Genomic DNA, 13913 nt, shown 5'->3' on the forward strand with positions numbered 1-13913 from the left:
ATTCTGTTTGCTATTAAGTTTGACTTTAGCATTAGCACCAGTGCTAAATGAGCTAAAGTTGGATTAGAACTAACCTTTCATAAGTTTTAATGCAGATCTTAGCTGTAGCCATTGTGCTAATAGCCTCATAAAAAATTCATTTATTATTAACACAACCAAGAAAAATTTCTATGCACTGAACAACACAAAAAAAATCATTAGAAATAAATCTAAATTTAATCTACATGCTGCGGAAGGACTTACTAATTTAATCATTTTTGAACATTTATGAACTTATGTTTAATTCCAATAAAATTACTTTAGAAATTAATGTTTAAAAGTTTAGAAGTGTATTTTTCTGTGAATTTCTGTTCTGAGCTGTTCTGGGTCAGAACATGAGCAGCAGCAGCAAACAGGAAAGATGCTGAACTATGATCAATTATTAGCCAATAGTTATAATAAGGTGCGTCATCCTTTATAGTAATTTTTGCAAAAGTATGTTAATTTAGCAAAATCTTTTGTAATAATCCCAAACCTGAGGTGAGTCCCTGTGTGTGGATTAAAGGACCTGCAGGCAGAAACTCTCAGCTCCTGGTTGTGGCTCCGTCCTACAGGAGGGCAGAAGGGACAAATTCCACATTTTCTCTTCAGGCCCAAAATCAACTTTGAATATTTAAAGGTCATTTAAATATTTAAATGTCTGGGCTAAAACATGATTCAGCTTTTAGATTTTATCTTTTAAAAGAAACCATTCTCACATATTTCATTTATTTGAGTTATTAATGACTGAGCTGATGGCTCGCTCACCTTTGACCCCGGTCATCCTGCCGCTCTGTTCCGGTGTTCCTGCTAAAAGGAAAATAGAAAACCTGTTTTGTTCTCAACCTTTTCTTCTTTTAGAAAACATAAATCATTTCCTCTGGTATTTATTTGATTCATTTTCAAAAGTAAGAGCAGTCAAATTTAAATTATGAACCAATAATTGAAAAGGAAGCAAATTTAAATTTGAAAAACCAAACTGTTCACTCTGCAAAAAAAAGAAACACATTTTTTTTCTTAACAATAATCAAACAATTATCTGTTTGGTTAATAATTAAAAACACAAAGTCTTGATTCTTATTGTTGCACATTTGTTAAAATTCACCCAGTTATTAATAAATCTGGGAGTAAAGCATTTATTTTTTATGTTACATGGAAATATAACATTTGTCAGTTATTTCATGCTTACATAAATTTCTGCTATAATATTTGAGAAAATGTAAAAAAAATCTAATATAAATCTGAGCAGTAAACATAAAAATATGAAAGAGAATAAATTAAACATAAAGTATAATAAGAGGACAGAAGATTCGACAATAACAGAAAATATAAAATAATGTTAAAACAGAAAGAAATGTGATATAGAAGCATGAGAAAGTATAAAAATAACAAAAACAAATAGAATTTTAAAAACAATAAGTACATAAAATACCAGCTGCCTGAAGTTCATTCAGAATAAATAAAAAATCAAAAGCTGTGAAAATATTTTGCTGTTTAGTTTAGTGTCTGATGGCAGTTCCATGGTTTTAACCCGAACCCGAACCCGAACCCGAACCCAGTTCCATGGTTTTAACCCGAACCCTGTTGTCGGGATGAAGAGTGAAGAAGCTGCAGGAGGATGAGGAAGGTGACGGGGGCGTGGTGACGTCACGGCGAGGGTGCAGCGCAGCGCGGGAGGAGAAAAGCGACGCAGCGCAGCGCGGAGGAAACACAGCGGCGGTCACCGCGGACGCAGCGTCACGCAGCCCCACGCAGCTCCACGCACGGACCGCACTTTGTTGGATTTACTGAACACCTGCATGGGACGCGGGCAGGATTCTCCCTTCAGCTCTTCTCTCTACTGGGAACCAAACTGGTGAGTCACTGGGAACATCATGAGACCAACTGCGCAGAAAGAGAGAGTTCATGAAGCTGCACGATTTAATGATAAAAGCTTATGGCGCAAAAAAGGCGCAATTTTACGGCTGTGCGGAAAATCAAGGAAACATTTAATATTTCTGTTGAGTTTCTGCTCGGCTGAAGGGAAAGAGAGAGATTTACACACTGTGTGTGTGTGTGTGTGTGTGTGTGTGTGTGTGTGTGTGTGTGTGTGTGTGTGTGTGTGTGTGTGTGTGTGTGATCCAGAAAGCTGCAGGCCGTTCAGGTTGAATATGTTTAATAAAATATGTGCTTTTTTGCGCAGGGATCTGGAATGGAGCTGAATTTGTCCAAGAACGTGATTCCATGCGGAGACTCAGGTAAGAACCAGAACCAGAACCAGAACCAGAACCAGAACCAGAACCAACATCTTCATCTGTGTGAGCGGATTCACTTCACATAAATCTCCTTTTATGAAAACTTATAGTTCAGTCGCAGTTTATGCTTCAGGACTGAAACGCGCAGATGTGCGGAATTATCAAATGTTCATGTGCAAATAAAGGAGCGCGAAAAGTGACGGAATTAACTCATAAATTTTTACTGAAACATTTCAAAATCTATAATAAAAATGTTTACTAACTGTAATCATAAAGGTTTAACGTTTGTTTCATTTCTAAATAATTGAGTGAAATTATAAAACATTTTGGTTCTGGTTCTGCTGGTCCCGTCAGATTCACACAGCGACTTATTTCACTTTTATTGTTTCAAACATTATGGAGAAAAATAAAAACATCATTTAATTCACTTTAATTTGACATTTGAAGCTGCGCGGCGTTTTTTCCTGATCGATCATTAATGACGAAATGATCAAACAGAATAACTGGAGCGAAATGAGCGAGAAATGATTTGAAAAAAAATCAGATGATGATGATAATAATAATAATAAAATAATAAAATAATGATAATAAAATAATGATAATAATAATATTAATAATAATATATAATGAAATAATCGCAATAATAATAATTATTATTATTATAATAAAATAATAACTATTATTATGATAAAATCAGGAGTCACGTGATGCGCGGCTTCATAATCCCGTTTCAAACATCAAGAAGTAAAAATGAAATGATTTTTAGCTGAAGCAGATTTCTGCTTTTACCTGCAGATGAAAGGAAAAATAGATTAGATGTTTTATCTAAATGAGACACATTTAGATAAAACAATTAGATTTATGATAAAACATATTTAATAAATGAGCAGCTGTTTTGCTCACAGAAACAATAAAACTACAAACCAGGACAGGTTTTAGTTTCAAAGTTAAACTAAAATGACAGAAAAAAACAAAAAATGATTGTTTATGTAGATTTATCTGCAAGCTGCCAAAAATATGAAACACAAACAATATAATTAATTTCTGACTTTACTGGTTTTACTGCTTGAAACCTCTGAATATTTTTGATTTTAAGAAGTGGATCAACTTTAACACAAAGCACAGAGACGCTGTGATAAAATGTGGGCAACCTTGGGGGCCCCCTGCTGGCCTGGAAGAACCAAAGCAACGTTTAGCTCGCTTATACTCGGGCCGGCTCTGCCCACAGTCATCAGCTGGAGAAGTGAAAATTATTTCTAGGTTTTTCTGGAGAAGCGTTTTACTGTCCTGCAGAAAACATGCAATATTATCTGGAAAATACACAAAAATCTAAACATTTGAAGTTTATATGTATTTTAGATTTAAAAATTTACTGCCTTTCAGAAAAATGAATGAACAATTCTTATAGATTTTATAGATTTAAAATATTCTTTGAGAGATTTTTAGCCTCAAATGTTCCAGTAAAGTGAATGTTTTTATTTCTAATAAAAATACGGCTGCTCTGCAGAGAACATTTCAGAAAACAAACGTCTCGTGTTTCCACTGCTGATGGAAATGTTTATGATGTAATAAAGTTCAGATTTTATAAAACTTTCCCATAAATTGTAACGTTCAAATCGATTTTAAACATGAAGAAGATCTGACAGAGTTTAGTTTTCTGCAGTTTTCTTGTGAAAGCTCTTCGTATGCCTCAGGCCGGCTCTGCGTATGCCAGGCCGGCTCTGCGTGTGCCTCAGGCCGGCTCTTCGTATGCCTCAGGCCGGCTCTGCGTATACCTCAGGCCGGCTCTTCGTATACCTCAGGCCGGCTCTTCGTATAGCCTACCTCAGGCCGGCTCTGCGTATGCCTCAGGCCGGCTCTGCGTGTGCCTCAGGCCGGCTCGCTCGTTGCTCTGCTGCTTCTGAATGATTTTATCGGCTCCATCAGAGGGGATTTCTGTGTTTTTCTGCTCATTAGCCGTTGTTCTTTAGCGCTGTTTGGATGTCAGAGTCGGAGGTCAAACGGGCCTCGGCCCACGCAGGGGAACCGTCACCAGGGCGATAATCTGCCCGGCGCTTCTCCAGTTACCCGGCGGCTCCGGTTACATCTCCGCTGCTGGTCTCGCTTTCAATCTGCTTTGTTTTCCAGCTGCAGGGGAAAAAACTGCACTTTTATTCCCTCCGAGTGTTCGCTTTGTGATTAATGAGGCTCACACACTTTATTTTTACATCGTGGACAGCAGACAGAAAACAGTATGAATGTTTGCGCTGCTGCTGGACCTTTAACCCGTCAGCCGGATGGAAAGGCTTTTTAACTCATCCATCACACGCAGAAGTGCAGGAGAAGGACGAAGGCGAGATGGAGGCTGGAGTATTTAGATAACCGCCATCGATCAGCCGCAGAACGAAGCCGAGCCAGAAAACCGCAGCGCTGATCCACCGGGTCGCTGATCCACCGGGTCGCTGATCCACCGGGTCGCTGATCCACTCCAACATCCAAACGCTCCAGATTTACAGATGATGCAAATTAAAATTACAGTTTTAATACAAGTTCAGCCTGTGACTTGGCCTGTTACACTGCAAAAACACGAAAACGTACCGAGGAGTTTGGATGAATGGAGCAAATATCTTAATAAATATCTGAAAATAAACTAAACTAACAGGAAACTTTCAGCAACAACTGAGAGTTTCATTAATATTGATGAAAAGCTTCGAGTTCAACATGCAGATTATTAAATGTTTTATTAAGTGAAATAATCTGCAGAGGAACTCGAACTTTTTCATCAATATTAATGAAGTTGGTTTTGTGTTTTACAGTGCATGTTTGAATTTATCACTTTCATTAAACATTGTTTTGGTATTAAAGTTTTTTTCTGAAGTAAAACCTGAAAACAGATCCGGGTTAAACGCTGCGTTACCGTGGAAACGTGTCACTCTAACTCGCGGCGACTAAACCTTCGCTCCGGTTCACGTAACAAAGTGTTTCTGATCCACTGATCCACCGGGCCGCTGATCCACTGATCCACCGGGCCGCTGATCCACCGGGCCGCTGATCCACCGGGTCGCTGATCCACTGATCCACCGGGCCGCTGATCCACCGGGCCGCTGATCCACTGATCCACCGGGTCGCTGATCCACCGGGTCGCTGATCCACCGGGTCGCTGATCCACTGATCCACCGGGCCGCTGATCCACTGATCCACCGGGCCACTGATCCACTGATCCACCGGGCCACTGATCCACTGATCCACCGGGCCGCTGATCCACTGATCCACCGGGTCGCTGATCCACTGATCCACCGGGCTGCTGATCCACTGATCCACCGGGCCGCTGATCCACTGATCCACCGGGTCGCTGATCCACTGATCCACCGGGCTGCTGATCCACTGATCCACCGGAGTTACTGGAGTTCGGTGGTTTATCGCCGAGTGTCTGAATGAAAGCTTCGCCATTTTAAACAAAATTGATCAAATTATTTTAAATGATTATTTTTCAGAGTAAAAGAATTAAACTGAAGCTAAAACTAAATACCACCAACACAAACCTGTGACCCTCTGCTTTAAAGCAATGGCTCCTGATGGGGCGCGGCGCGGATCCATTGTGACTCTGGCCGGCTCTGCTTTCGGTCAAACTGACCAAACACAGAATTGAGCAAACAGGAGGAAGTCGCTCCGTTCGCTTCGACTCGCCTGAACATTTGATCAAAAACCAAAACCAACCGAAGACAAAGACGACCTGCTGCTGAAAACCCAAAACGACCAGAGTCCAGAGACCAGAGACCAGAGACTAGAGTCCAGAGTCCATAGACCAGAGTCCAGAGACTAGAGACCAGAGACCAGAGACCAGAGACCAGAGACTAGAGACCAGAGACCAGAGTCCAGAGACTAGAGACCAGAGTCCAGAGACTAGAGACCAGAGACGAGAGACTAGAGACCATAAACCAGAGTCCATAGACTAGAGACCAGAGACCAGAGTCCGGAGACTAGAGACCAGAGACGAGAGACCAGAGACTAGAGACTAGAGACCAGAGACCAGAGACCAGAGACCAGAGACTAGAGACCAGAGACCAGAGACTAGAGACCAGAGACCAGAGACCAGAGTCCAGAGACTAGAGACCAGAGACCAGAGACCAGAGACTAGAGACCAGAAACCAGAGACCAGAGACTAGAGACTAGAGACCAGAGACTAGAGACTAGAGTCCAGAAACCAGAAACCAGAGACCAGAGACTAGAGACCAGAGTCCAGAGACCAGAGTCCAGAGTCCAGAGACCAGAGACCAGAGACTAGAGTCCAGAGTCCAGAGACTAAAGACCAGAGTCCAGAGTCCAGAGTGACCGTCAGACTCTCTGCTCAGAATTATTACAGATATTAAATGCTGGAAAGTCTTTTATTAATTTAGCTGAAATAAACACTGAAAATGTCATTTTTCCTGGACACCAACGTTCCCGTCTTTGTTGAAATGTTCGAACCACAGTAGGAAAGACTTGACCTTTGACCTCCAGATTTCTTCAGACAAATGAGTTTGTTCATGTCAGTGAGTGTAGAAAATGAAATGAATTGAAGACTCATGAACCAGAAATAGAGAATCTTTAGAATCTTTACATAAAGAATATGCTGAAAATAGACTCATTTCATAAACTTTAAAGAGTCTAAAGTGAAAAAAAAGTTTTTTCTACTTTGGTTATTTTGAACAGAAAGCCGGCCTGATGCATAAGCAAACTCAGCAACTACAAGTCAGGTTTCACTGATTATATTCTTCTTCATTAATTAGTTTTAATTGTGCAAAATGAAAATGATAATGTTGATATTCAAAAGGAAAGATGTATATAATTTCAATGAGTGAAACATTTTAGAAATATATTTCTTCTTTGTTCCATTTGACAAAATAAACTAGAATCAAAATAAATTTATTTTTCTCTGAAATAATATGGATTAATCAGTTGGATTTTATCTGAACTCTAGAACAAACATTCACATTTTGCATAAAACCTGAAAACTTTCAGATTCTGGAAACAAATGTTTGATTATTGTGAAATTTTCTATATGCTGTAAAATAAAGGTTGTGTTGAATGTGTAAAACTTTAACATTTAAACTTTATAAAATAGGAGTTTTTTTAAAATAGATTAAGTAGGAAGACAAATGATATGAGCTGCTGGTTAGGACAGCCAGGCCAGTAGGAGGCGGCCAACAGCAGCGGCGTATTCACAGAAAGCAGCAAGAAAAACTTTAAACGACTATCAGGAATTCATCTACTTTCATATTTTAGATAACTTTATTCGTCTCTATTGATTCTGGGTAGATTTTAGTTTTGAAGAGAACAAATCTTTTAGCATGATGCTAACGAGCTTGATGCTAACTATCATGATGCTAATGTTTAGCATCATGCTAGTTACCTCATCAGACAAACCAAAATATAAAGTTAAGTAGAAATTTTGGTATAAGGAAGAAAATGACATAAATTCATATAAGAAACCGAAACATAAAGTTTGCCAAAATAAAAATATTATTTCAATCGAAACTTCAGAACCTTTAACAGGTTTGAGTTTCTGGTTAAAACATGTTTGACTTACATTCACTGGGAAGAAAATGCAGAAATACTTTATGATAAAATGAGTGAAGTCAAAAGTTCAGCACTGTAAAAAAGATTTATTCAAAAGTTGCTCAGTAATTGTACTTTCTCACTCATTTAGACAGTAATTATAATTTTCTATACAACTTCATTCACTTCAACATGTAAACCAACACAATGAAAACTGGCTGACATGTTTTCCATGTTTTAGTTTTGGCTTCTAGTTTCCTTCAGTATAATTTGATTAAAATAAAATCCTCATTTAAAATACGGAGATGAAAAATTGATGTTAGCGTTTCGCTGTTTTTCTGTGTAGAGATCTAAAGGTGAGAGAGCAGCAGCTGTGTGTGTGTGTGTGTGTGTGTGTGTGTGTGTGTGTGTGTGTGTGTGTGTGTGTGTGTGTGTGTGTGTGTGTCAGTTGTTTAGATAATCAGCAGCTGTCAGAATCACAGCAGGTTTTCTGATCATTCATGTTTCATCCATCAGCTCATCGTTTGTCCAACACAATGAGGCAGAAAATCTTTATCCAGCTCACACACACATAGACCAGAATGTGTGTGTGTGTGTGTGTGTGTGTGTGTGTGTGTGTGTGTGTGTGTGTGTGTGTGTGTGTGTGTGTGTGTTAAGGAGCGCAGCAAACATGAATAACACAACGCGGCTCCTGAATCCACCGCAGAAATATTAATAATACCAACATGAAATATTTATGAACTTGTGACAAGAGAAGCAACAAGTTTGATTTATTGATTATTTGTTATTAAAGGCGCCGCTTTATAAAACTGATCCGTTTTGGCCACGCCCCCTTTTTAATCCATAAAGTTTCTATTGGAGCCCAAATCAAACCGAACCGAATCTGCTGCCAGATTCTCATCAATGTTTTCCAACAAGCCGAGCCGTTTGGACTTTTACATCAGCGGGACATCGGTCGGTCGGGTCACCGTGACGTCATAGCCCCGGTGTGGTGCCGCAGGTTCAGTGGGTTGGACTGTCGGCCTGGGAGGTTCCGAGCGGCAGGAGGAGGATCTGCTGCCTGACAGTCGGAGCCCCGAGTCGGTCAGAGCGCACAGCACAGCGGCGCTGCTGCAGACCGGACCGAACCGAGCCGAGCCGAACCGCTGCCTGATGCCTCGCGTCGCTTCACCTCTACAGGAACTTTGTGGGTTTTGGGGAATCCGAACCTGTGGTGGAAACGCGCCGCTCATGTTCCGGTGTGGTTCTGGAGCTCCGTGTCGCAGCCGCTGGACTCTCCAGGTTCTCACTGTCCGCATCCTTCTCTTTAAGGTGGCATGAATTTGGACAGAATCTCGGAGGCCGTGAGAGCCGCGCCGCCCCGTGACGTGGCCGCCGCGTTTCATTTACAGAGACCAGCGGAGGCCGGACGGGTTCTGGAGAACTCCAGCAGCGAGTCGTCAGACGCAGAGCTGGCAGGTAGATACCGCCGGACGGATCCAGACTTTCACTGAGCGCAAATCATGTTGCTGCGCAGAAAGCAGAGAAACCCGCAGCGGGACGTTCATTTACGCGCCAGCAGAACCCAGATCTGTTCTGGTCCGGTTTTGCGCTGCCTGAGCCAATCAGCGGGCGGGATCCCGGACTGGGTCACGGAAAATGTGCGGAGCCAAAAAATAAACCATAAATAGCATCAATGTGAAATGCAGCGAAATATTCACAGGTTAAAGGTGAACATGCGGCTTTTGGTTCCGCTTGGAAATGTGCGAATCTTTGCTTTTCTTTCTCTGTCTAAGTTTTATGAAAATACTTGCAAATGTCTGGCCTCAGGCTCTGCGCGCTGCTCCTTCAAACCTTTCGCTGTTTTGCAACCTGGAAACTGAATCCGCGTGTGAAACGTTGGAGCAGAACCGCAGCGCCGCAGCGCCGCGCGTCCTCACCGCACCGCCGCTTTCTGTTCCCGCAGACAAGGAGCGCAGCGCGGAGCAGCGCAGCGATGACGGCAGCGCCGACGACCCGAAGAAGAAGAAGCAGCGGCGGCAGCGGACTCACTTCACCAGCCAGCAGCTGCAGGAGCTGGAGGCCACGTTCCAGAGGAACCGGTACCCGGACATGAGCACCAGGGAGGAGATCGCCGTCTGGACCAACCTGACCGAGGCCAGGGTTCGGGTAGGACAACCGCGTCCACATTTCACTAATCAGTCCGATCGATTTGAAATCACAATGTCTGATTTTATGACGGCAGCAGTGAACTTTAGGATTTACATTCCGGGTCAAACAGTTTGACCTTCATGAGTTTGAAAGATTTTAGTTTTTCGGATCGAAATTCATTTCAAATGTTTCGGATCAAAGGCGAATTATTTCAATAATTTTCCTGATCAACATCCAAAAACTGATAAACATCAGGAAACATCCAGCTTGTTTGGACCTGCATCAGGTCCAGTTCGGATCTTTGCTCCGTTTAATCACAAACTGAACGACACCAGAACATGAAATATTTCCTCTTCATCGTTTTTCATCGTTCGGTTCTGGCGGGACTTTGGGCCGTTTTCCCGCGCAGCCACGTGAAACTTTCTGTGGAAATGAAGAGTCGGTTCTGGAATGTTCCGGTTCCGTTGGGTTTGGAGCACCAGCTGCAGTTTTCTGTCGTGCACTTTATAAAAAATAAAGCATATTTCTGTTAAACGGGACATTTTGAATTATTGCAGATCAGAAAAATCAAATGAATTTATTCTAATCGCTTCCGGTCGCTTTGATTTTTCTCCTTCATTTTTTTGCAGCAGCTTCTGCAAATGATTTATGTTATGAATCCTCTTCACGGGACGGATCCACTTACTGTTTCAGTTATGAGTTAAAAACGATTCCGCAGACTGGCGGCTCGGTCCGGTCCGGTCCGGTCCGGTCCGGTTCGGCCCCAGCTGCTGGTTTTATTCTGACGCGCGGATCATATAAACGCAGTGACTCCGCAGGAGTTTCACATTAAAGTCAAATGGCGCAAACGGGTCAAACTGCGTCTTTTTATCAACTGATTTTGATTTTATATGATTAGATTTTGAACTTTATTTGATGCGATCAGATTCTGTAGTTTCATTTACAAAAAATCATTTTGTGTTTTTTAATTGACAAATTATATTTTATTGGAGGTTTTGCTGTCCAGAAAATAAGCATTAAAATGATGTAGCATAACTTCAGTATTTATGTATTAAATTAATTCAGACGCAGAAATATTAACCAATAAATTGTTTATTGTTTTATGTTCAGAAATAAATTATTGCAAAGCGATTTAAAAATGTTCGGCGCATATTTATATATTATATTTAATGAAGAGCTTTACACTAAAAAACAGATAAAATGATTTTAATGATTCATGTAACGTTCACGGACCCACGGGAGTAAAAACAGCTCCGTGAAAAACCCACGATGAGGAAGAAAAACAGACGAGCTGATAATAATAATAAAATCATTATTATTATCAGAGTAATTATTATTTGTATTATTATTATTATTATTGTTATTATTACTATTATTATTATAATTATTGTTATTTATGTTATTATTATTATTATTATTGGTGTAAATAATTTTGCTAAAGTGATATTTTATTTAAAAAATGAATACATGTTTCTAAATGCATGAAATGATTTTCCTGCATCATAAATAGAATCTGCATGAATCTTTATTATATTCGCTCTCGGTTTTTGACACCAATCTGGATTTTCCGATTATTGTCACCGTGACTCAGTGACCAGCCTGGAGCTGAATAGTGCGGCTGGCAGCCTGCGGTAGTGACGCAGTGTTTACCTTCCAGGTGTGGTTCAAGAACCGCCGGGCCAAGTGGAGGAAGCGGGAGCGGAACCAGCAGATGGACCTGTGCAAGAACAGCTACCTGCCGCAGTTCAGCGGCCTCATGCAGCCCTACGAAGACATGTACCCGACCTACACCTACAACAACTGGACCAACAAGGGCCTGGCCCCGGCGCCGCTGTCCACCAAGAACTTCACCTTCTTCAACTCCATGAGTCCGCTCACCTCGCAGTCCATGTTCTCCGCGCCGAACTCCATCTCCTCCATGAGTATGGCGTCCGGCATGGGCCACTCCGCGGTGCCCGGCATGGCGGCCCCGGGCCTCAACAACATCAGCAACCTGAACGGCATCGGAACCTCTGGCATCAACTCGGCCATGTCGTCCTCCGCGTGTCCGTATGGCCCTCCCGGCTCGCCGTACAGCGTTTACCGGGACACGTGCAACTCCAGCCTGGCCACCCTAAGACTGAAGTCCAAGCAGCACCCGACGTTCGGCTACAGCGGCCTGCAGAGCCCCGGCTCCAGCCTCAACGCCTGCCAGTACAACAGCTGACGGGCCGCGGGGCCCCGAACCGACCCGCAGGATCCGCATCTCACCCAACCCGCACCCGAACCGACCCGGATCCCTGCGCTCAACTTTTCCCTGAGAGAAAAAAGGATGCTGCGGGTTGAAACATCCGGGATCCTTTTCTAAATAATGAAGACGTGTTTCTGCTGCACTGTACATATTTCACTGTAAATACAAACTGGGATTCTGGTTCCGGTACCGGCGGAGCTGCTTGGTGGCTCCATGTCGTAGCGACGCACTTAAACTATTCAAAACCAAAAAATTATAAAAATACTCCAAATATTTCATTTGATATTTTCAGGAATATTTTTTTCATCCGTTTCGTTTCTGATGAGCAGAAATTGATCAGCAGCTGGTTCCGTTTCGTACCTGGAAAAAGAACATGGCGCCAAAAAACGACTAAAAAATAACAAGAAGAAAAATGACCCTCGGAGCAAAAACCCAGAATCCATTTGGAAATGACAGGTACGAAACGGAGCCACAAGTTTTGCTCGTTGTTCGTTTTTGAATTAAATTTTCAATTCATAAAAAATAAAAAGACAGAAAATGTCGGAGGTGAAATGAACGGAACCGCTGAAGAGGGATTATTAATTACAATAATTACAAAACATGACAGTAATTGATGTTAAAGAGGTGAAAAAAAGAAGAGATCTTGACTTTATTGTACATATTTTATAAACGCTTCTTTGTGCTTTTTGCCACCGACTGCTTCTCATTTTATCTGCTCAAAAAAACCAACAATGTTTAACTGACGTGATTTAATGTAAAACTGTTTCTAAAATGATCCAAAGTTCTGGTGTTTAATGTAACATGTGTCTGAATAAACCAGAAACTGAAAAGGTTCATTTAAATATTTAGCTTCACTTCAAAATAATTATGTTCTATTAACTGATTTGATTCGCTTTCATCGAGACTGAAGGAGGAATTAGAAAGTTAAAAACTGATCATTTATGATCAACCAAAGCTCAGAAATCCTGCAGTTTGCATTGAATAAATCAGTAAAAATGATTAGAATCTGTCTCATAAGCGCTCTGCTCATTCAGTCAACATCATATCTGCTGTTCTGACACCTGCAGAAATCCTCATATCTGTATTATCTATATTACTGCCATTACACTGATATTAGTGTTTAACCTGATAGGTAATCTGAGGGATTAGGATCAGAGGCAGCTGTTAATAAAACACTGAAATATGGTCAGAATTAATTATTAAACACAAATGATTTAAAATGTCATTTATAGATTAGAGCGTAACTGTTTATAAAATATATTTTGCTTTATTATTAAAGCTTTTAATCAAACATTGGAGTAATATTTCTAATCCTAAGAATTAACTTTTATTTTCCTTGTTGCTCAGATTAGAATTTTTTTCCTATTAATTTTTACTTCAAACATTAATTTAATTGATATTTTATTCATAAACAGCAGGAAGTTTCTTTTCGTTCAATGTTTGTCATTTTCTGCCTTTCAGTGTTTAATGGATCATTTTCATCATTTCATTTATTTGTCATCATTTAGCAGGAAAGTCTAAACTGCACCGTTTCCGATTATCTGGTATATTAAAGTTTTGTGAATATGAATATTTAGCTGTTCACTCCTCAGACCACCGGCGGCGCGCGGCGTTTATTTAAGGCGCGCACGCGCATTGCTTGAAGCTGCAGCTCTTGGCTTTGGTTAGAAATCCTCAGGCAGCAAGACGCGCCGCACCGCACCGCCGCCGCGCCGCACCGCCACCATGCCACACCGCGCCGCGCCGCCGCCGCACCGCGGTGATTCGCAACAAAAACAAACCGC

The 13913-nt window shown here is 41.3% G+C and overlaps 1 protein-coding gene across 4 annotated transcripts; it reads left to right on the forward strand.

Moving 5' to 3' along the window:
- The first annotated feature begins 2203 nt into the window (after positions 1 to 2203).
- Positions 2204 to 13314, forward strand: LOC129355309 (pituitary homeobox 1-like). Of its 4 annotated transcripts, none has more exons than XM_055024814.1 (4): positions 2206 to 2255; positions 9081 to 9227; positions 9715 to 9917; positions 11557 to 13314. In XM_055024814.1, exons 1-4 carry the CDS (start codon positions 2210 to 2212, stop codon positions 12103 to 12105), a joined length of 945 nt encoding a protein of 314 aa, XP_054880789.1. In that variant the 5' UTR covers positions 2206 to 2209; the 3' UTR covers positions 12106 to 13314. The 4 variants fall into 4 exon arrangements, with proteins under 4 accessions (XP_054880793.1, XP_054880789.1, XP_054880791.1 ...); XM_055024816.1 differs by lacking the exon at positions 2206 to 2255 and adding an exon at positions 8903 to 9007; XM_055024815.1 differs by lacking the exon at positions 2206 to 2255 and adding an exon at positions 8921 to 8955.
- Positions 13315 to 13913: the final 599 nt, after the last annotated feature.

This window comes from Poeciliopsis prolifica, unplaced genomic scaffold, assembly GCF_027474105.1.
Source record: "Poeciliopsis prolifica strain line A6 unplaced genomic scaffold, Auburn_PproV2 SCAFFOLD129, whole genome shotgun sequence".
NCBI classification, from domain to species: Eukaryota; Metazoa; Chordata; class Actinopteri; order Cyprinodontiformes; family Poeciliidae; genus Poeciliopsis; species Poeciliopsis prolifica.